At 42.1% G+C, this 7,581-nt stretch overlaps 1 protein-coding gene across 1 annotated transcript; it reads right to left on the reverse strand.

Annotated features, from left to right (window-relative positions):
- Positions 1–279: 279 nt before the first annotated feature.
- CLDN34 (claudin 34) lies at positions 280–7,581 on the reverse strand. Its single transcript, XM_051795011.1, is given in 4 exon segments — positions 280–1,293; positions 1,296–1,299; positions 3,886–4,017; positions 5,194–7,581. Coding segments are annotated over 4 exon segments (915 nt in total). The 5' UTR covers positions 5,271–7,581; the 3' UTR covers positions 280–591.

A 7,581-nucleotide genomic window follows, 5' to 3' on the forward strand; every position in this document is an offset into this window, starting at 1 on the left:
CAAACAGCTTGAAAGAAAAACAGAAGCAATAAAGACACAGCCCTTTATGTGCCCTAGAGGAAGAGGAGAAACTGGCAAGACATTTGTTAGACAATTCAGGGAAGAGTCATTTGACATAACCATGATGACACTCATATTATTGGTTTTAAAAGTCTTGACTTGTCACAAAACATACTTTACTACAGCTGTAATTAAATAATGGACAAAAAGACCTTAGTACAAACAAATTCACATTTAATATATGTTATTTCACATTTTTCTAACAAGACATTTCATTCAGAGCCAGCTCCTTAAGCATGGTTAATAGTTTACACAAACAAAAAAATAAATTAATCAGTAGTGTTTGTACATACAAAAGGGGTGAACTGGCAAAATTTAATCACAGTTGCTGCTCAACAGCAGTTATCTCAAAAACGAACCTCTGGTCATATGTGACCATTAAGATGGTAACTCAATTGGTTCATATAAGAAAATAGCTACTATAGAATAAAATTAAATTCTGCAGTTCCTTAACTATACAACCACTCATCCTGCTGTCCTTATCTCTTGACTATGTTCTTGTTCTGAAATAGCACGGGGGGATTTGTCCTGTCAGGATTTTGTTATAGTATTTGCGGTCCCTGGAAATCTGTATGAGAGAGAAAAAGTCCCACTTAGCAGCAGGAGAATGACAGCCACAATCCCAACAGGAATTGCAGGACCAGCTTCCTGAGCCACTGGACTGGAGGGCATGTAATAAGAAGGAGGAAAAGCAATGCTCCGGTTGTGCGTTACAGAATAGAAATTCCAGCTCACAGGAATCAGGACACACAGACCAGCAAATATGTAGAAGAAGCCACCCACCAGGAAGAAAGGGGTAATAAGAGTCTTGTGAGTGATTCCCATATACACATTTCTCAGAGCAAATATTGTAGCAGCCAGTCCCAGCAAGCCCATGAACATGGCAATCAACAGGAGACCCTGAGCAGCATAAATTTCATGGGGGACGAAGGACTCATAGCCACTGAATTTATGGCAGAACTGTTCTTTATAGCCAGGTGAGACGTGAAGGTAACTGATGAAGCAGACTTTCCAAATCCCCACCCAGGCAATGCCAGAGGAGATGATGCTGGTGTTGTCCACGTGCCACACTCTCCATTCCACCATTCCCATTGAAATGGTGCACAAGATCCAGCCTACCGTACCCAGAACGAAGGCAGTGAGCTGGAGGTGTGAGGCATTGACCAGGGAGCTCATCCTCTGGAGGTCTTCTGCTCTGTTGCAGACACTGCTCTGTTGCCATGTGAAGAGAGAGAGGCACTGAAAAGAAAAAAATAAAATTACAAAGGCGATTATTATTTGGGTGAATAGGTGAACCTGTCAGTGAAAAAGAACGATCAGGAGACAATGTGTGTGTGGAGGGAGGATGGTAGTCATCTTTCCCCAACTGTAATGAACTGTTGAAATTTAATTTCCATGGACAAATAACATATTTGTTTTAATTCTGTATATGTCATCATATCCCATGGAGCAGAAAGAGTCTCTGATTAGCTCCCCTTATAATCTCCTTTTTAGATTCACAAAAAGAAAACTCATGTCTTTTTCCAAGTTATTTTCTTCTTTGTTAATTAACCATTTTGCTCAAAGATCCTTATACATGTTACATATAATCAGGAGCCCTAGAGTTACTGGCTAGCAGAAACTAAATCAGACAAAATCCTTGGGTCCCTGGATGTTGCAAGAGATCCTACAAAACAGCTGCAGAATCTGTGCTCTTCTCTCCTGGCAGCTGTGGTTTTGGTGCAGCAGCCCAAACTGAACAGACTTCAGCTTTTGTGTTGCCCTTGCCAAGAGTTGCTGGGACTGGTGTTAGACAGAAAACACCACAGTTCGGAGGCATGAGCAAATCTAGACCACAAAGTCTAATAATGAGCATTGAACTTTGACCATTTTTAGATTATTTAACCGTGAATTAGCAGAAACACTTGAATTAAACAGAAATATAATGCTCTGTGCAGGGGTTGGAGCCTGGATGTGCTGCCATTGCTTTCCCACCTTCAAATTTTGGCCAAGATTTCTTTAGTGTTTCACCTTTGCAAATCCCACTAGTTCATAATCTGCCCAGCTTTCCCAGCTCGAATCATCCAAAGACTGTGGTGGAAAATATTTTATTTATTTAGTCTGGCAAAGGATTTAAGCTTTGTTTGCTGACTGTACATTCCAAATGTGAATTAGGCTTTTATTCTATTTAAAAAAACCCAAACCTGTTAATTTCCCGCATCTTTTGCACAAACGTCTGGATAATTATATGAATGATCTGTGATCAGAGAAGATGTGACCTTGAACTTATAATGTAGATCTGAAAGGTTCTAGGAATCTCTATATTTAAAGTACCTTTTCTGCTGCTATTTCATTCAAGACTGAAGAAATATTGTACCAACTCAAGTCTAATAATAACATAGATCTGTGTCATGGTTTGAGAGTCCCAAAATCCAATTCCTTAGTCCAAACCCCCTCCCATATTTCAACCCAATGTGAGATGGATTTTCCAGACATCACATGAGACTCAGAATGGGGGAAAGGGAATATATTACAATGACTGTACAAAATAAATACTACAATAGATTATATACAATCTTAATTATCTCTACCATGACGTAAGTATTTACAATGAATCAAATCTCTTTTCCCCTCCAAATAAAAGTCCAGGAGGGAAGAAGGAAAGATCCTTTCTACTCTCAGAGCAGCATTCTCTAGGGTAGCAGGTTCTCTCATGCAGCAGCTGTAGCTGGATCTCTGCCAATACACACGAGGGGGTATCCAAGCCCCTCAGCCCATCATCTCCAAGCGAGGGTCTTCCCTTCCGTGGGCTGCGTAACAGGGACAAAACTCACTTCACCATGGTCATATCATGAAGTGCAGGGGTCTTCGTGACGGTCCTTATCTTGAGGGGATTCAAGTTCCCTACAGAGCTCTTGGGCTCTGATCTCAGGCTGCTAGCTTAGCTCAGCAGCAGCGGCGAGGGGGAGCCAAGGTCACCCCCTCGGCATTCTTTCTCCATCCCGGTCCAGCTTTCCAGGACGCCTGAGCTTTTCAGCTCCTCTCTGCAGTGCTGTAGCACTCCATGACTCTTTCAAGTAAGAGTCCATCATCCTCCTCTTTTCTAGGAGGGGTCTCCAAGGAGTTTGGGGTCTTTTGGTTCAGTTCTTACCCCAAAAACTCTGTCTGTAGAGCTTAGGTCTGCTCTCTCTCCTGCTGGCTCTCTTTCTCTTCAGACAACTCTGTGTCTTCCTTGGCTGCATGCTGTTTGCTGCTCCTCCAGTTCAGTTCTTATCTGTTGGCTTTCAGCCATAGCCTCTGTTCACTGCTGTCTCTGCCGCTGCTCCTGCTGCCCACTCAAGGTGGAGAAAACTCCTTCAGCTTTCTAGCTATAGGTACTTAGCCCTGTCTAACACTGTTCCAAGTCCCTGCAGCCCCCAGTCGGGGCTGGCAGGGGGGGGCCAGAGGCCCCAAGGGGCTCCGAGCCCCTTCCTCGTGGCTCTACAACATGGCTACCTCTTCAACAACCCCTACATCTACCTTCTCTTCCGGTCTACTTGTGATATGTTTATATTTTGCAGAAGTGCTCATTGGGTAAAACTGCAAGGGTCACCACCCCCTGGGGTTTTACCATTTTATAACTTCGGGGGAAAAACTGTTTCTCCCCATCACAATCTGCAACAATGTTTTGTTACTAAAGCAACAACTTTTCTATTTACTGATCTTAAACTAAACAGATTCAGTAGATGATACAATCTAGTTGCAAAAATCCATCTGTGGAAATCTTAAATAAAAAATATCTTCATAACAATATGCCTTAGGCAAACACTGTCCATCTTCTTACACCAGTGCTCATTACATACTTACTTCAGTCCTGAAGCTGATGCCAGCAATAAGAGGATGGGACAGAGTGATTTTTGATGCCAGCCAAACACAGCAACATCTGCAATGTTATCGTTTTGGCCTCCCAGCTCACCTGTGTGTCTCCAATAGGACTGATTTCCTGTGGGACATATTAATTTCCATTATTGCAAGTGTACATTTAATCCTCTCTGGCATGGAGGAAATTGCTCTGGAAGAGTCTTCTGTACTTTTATCTACTTAAACCAAAACCAGTTTATAAATACTTTCTATATTTGCTGTCTTATTTACAAAGTGATTATAAACCCCCCTTTCTAATTAACTGTTGTTACCAGACACAGAGCACAGTAACCCCACAGGATATTGTGAATGGTTTTCTTTCTGTCCCAGTTCTACATCAAAACAGCATCTTTTCTGTTCATGTCCAGTGATGGGAAAGTAGGAGACAGAAATGAGTACAAGCAAGGGAGTCCCATGCTGACTCCTTTCTGCTTCTGTTGGAATCAGCTGAGCCCACAGTAGCTAAACCTGAACCATATGAAAACACCACTTTGTGCAGAGCCTATATGTCTGTAATACTTCTTGTGTACATCATAAATATTCATTTAAACAACTTGCTGGTATCAAGGTCATAAAATATAGGTCAGCAGGTGAATCCCTGTCATTGAAAGCTTTTCAGAGTATGTTATTAGTGTGTAACTTCATTGATTGAATGTACCCACCTGCCTGCTCACAGAATTGAGATTGTATCTGTGATTCTGAGCCCCCTATCAAATCTTCACATGCTGAGACACTTAGAATTGTCTTCAGAGTTGAACTATAAAATTAAAAAATAGGAAAAGTACTTTTTCTTTTGAGATTCACGAAAAACCCCCACAGAACAAGCAAACACACAAGATGAAAGAACAAGGTTCAAAAGAAATACTTTTGAGATCGATGATGAAATTGAGTTATAGTTCTCACATTTGCCTGTTTTAGAATATGAAACAGAAGCCTATATTTACTACCTCCTGATATTAAGATTCAGCAAGAAAATAAGGAACAAAATATCAAGGTAAAATAGTTACAGGATTTTTCTTGCCATATGAAAACATGTCAAAATTAAAGCAAATCAGTTCCTGATTACAGTGTCTATCACTATGAATATTAATAAACACACCATAGGTTTTGCTGATATCATCAAAAGAGAACAGTGCCAGAAGCATTGTTTTTAAAGAAAGCCTTTAGCAACGAGGATCAGGGAAATTCATTTTCCCCCAGGTGTAGCAAGATACGTTGATTTTTCAGGACTACTGTGTCAAGTATTTCCAAAAAAAGACATTTTGCTTGCAGATGCCAAGGAAAACCGTGAGCGACCTGCAGAGGGCGTCTCCCTCCAGGATTTCACCCATCCCAGAGGCTCCCTTGCTGAGACCTCAAGAAGGGAGGGAAGGAGGAAGGGAGGGAAGGAGGAAGGAAGGGAGGGTGAGAAGAAGGGAGAAAGGGAGGTTGGAGCAAGAAGAGCAAGAGGGCCCTTGGCAAGGCTGGGGTGAACAGCAGCACCTGAGTCAGGGCTTTGTAAGGTCCCTTCGAAGCCATGGACAAGCTTTTTGTCTCAGCTGGACCCTGAAAAAGGTCACACCTTGGGGGTGACACTGTGCAAATTTTCATCCACAGGAGGTGGGTGATGCAGGTGTTGAACTTGGCTAAAACACCAGCAGTGCCATTCCTGTAAATTGCAAAGACAGAGGCATCCCCTTTGGAAGGGAAGAATTTGATCTGCCACCAACTTGTCACCCACCAAAAAAAAAAAAGAAAATCATATGGCAGGGTTGTGTTAACCCAGACAGCATAATCTGTTGTCTGGTTTCATGCTTTAGTAATTCTATAAATATTCTGAATTAATTTAATTTGTGTAGTAAGATTACCTATGTGATCTGTCTGAATAATACCATGATGCAACAGTATCACTATACGAAAAGTTGTAAGGCAAATGAACTCATTCAATCAGCTACAGGAGGTCCTCTGAGTAATCGGTTGGTGTCACTGCCATGTGGTTCTTGATTCAGCAGCTCACTCAAAGCTGTAGATTTCAGCATTCCAAGTCTGCACACAAGCCACTTCATGGGATGGAGTCAGCCTACAAAGGCAATCTCGCCAAGAGGAACAAGCTAGGTCTGCGTGGTGTCTCTGTCAGTGAAAGAAAAGCATGACTGAAAACCCTTCTCACTCAAAGAAGTAAAAAATGTTTTGAGAGGTGGCTATAGTGCCATCTCTCAGTGTCCCATGATTTCATCCACATTTTCACTTAAAATCAACTCAGTCCAATCCAATAAACATTCCAGCAGCTTCTGGGGTCAGTCTTACGAAAGTCTAGAGACAAGAGCTAAATAAAAGAGAGCTGCTTCTACAGGTTTTTCATTTGATAGTAATTTTCTCTCTTAGTACATCTTTCATTTCCTTCATTTGGAAGGGCTTTCCTTCACAGATGTATTTCAGGTAGGGACTTGAATAAAAGCCAGATAGAATCATAGTATGGTTTGGGTTGGAAGGGACCTTAAAGATCATCTCTGTCCAACACCCTGCTATGGGCGGGGAAACCTCTTGCTCAAAGACCCATCCAACATGGCCTCGAACATTTCCAGGGATGGGGAGTCCACAATTTCTCTGGGCAACCTGTTCCCTGCAGGTAAATGCAGGGGGGAAAAACCCTAGCATATTCTCTTAATTTGTGCATTTAAATATTATTTGGCCTATGACATTACTGGGTTTCAGACTCCCTCAGAGGGGAATGAGGGCCTGTGCCAGGGACAGATGTCCAACTTATAGGATAGCATAAGAGAGTGCCCCCAACCATGCAATCACCCACAAGACTTGTCTTTAAATGAATCAGTTCCTATGATACTTTAAGAGCCAGATGGCTCCAGCTTTCAGCGGCATGGAGGGAGTTTGCTGTTTAGCAGAGGTCCTTTAGAGGTTGGTATGTGCTGGGTAATAACATTCCTCAGCAGCAGTATCTCCTCTGCAGTATCTGCCCCCATCTGGAACCTGAGGCACCAGGCAGAGCTGGATGGGTCAGTCATTAACACCTTGAGCATAAGATCTCAGATATTGAAAGAGGCTGCAGGGAAGTGTGAGATGGAGCCAGGGCTTGTCGTATGGATTTGTGGAAGTCTTACACAAATTGCATGATCCTTGACATGATACTCAAAGAGCCTGTACTAATGCCCTAGACCCTTACGTTTGGATGTGTCTAGAAGAGAACATCATAAATATTTTTTAGTCTTCTAACATCCCTGTTGCAGCACAGCTCTGGTTGAAATGTGGCTTTATGTCTAAGGCTGTTTACTTGCTGTGGTCCTGGCCACAAGAGTTGCCAGCATTGGCTGCTAAAACTGTCTATTTCTAGTTTCTTCAAAAGACATTTAAACAAACACTCAGTGTGGCAATTGTTTTGTTCCTAGTTTCCTAGAAATAAAGTTAGCTGCATTTATGGCCCATTCCTTGAACACAGTCTCCCTGATATCTCATGTTTAGGTTCCAGCTGTCTCTAACACACTTATTTTCAATTAGAAAAGATAAACTAATAGGGTTAGCAATTACTGGAAAAGTCATTTCCAGATATAACATGCCTTATGTACCCCCTTCCTCCAAATGTCACTATCCAGTGTTATGAACTCTGCTCCTTCCACTTACTCATCATCATGTTTCAAAACAAGCAAA

The sequence above is a fragment of the Manacus candei genome, unplaced genomic scaffold, assembly GCF_025592945.1.
Source record: "Manacus candei isolate 608988 ecotype Guabito, Panama unplaced genomic scaffold, ASM2559294v1 h1tg000041l, whole genome shotgun sequence".
NCBI classification, from domain to species: domain Eukaryota; kingdom Metazoa; phylum Chordata; class Aves; order Passeriformes; family Pipridae; genus Manacus; species Manacus candei.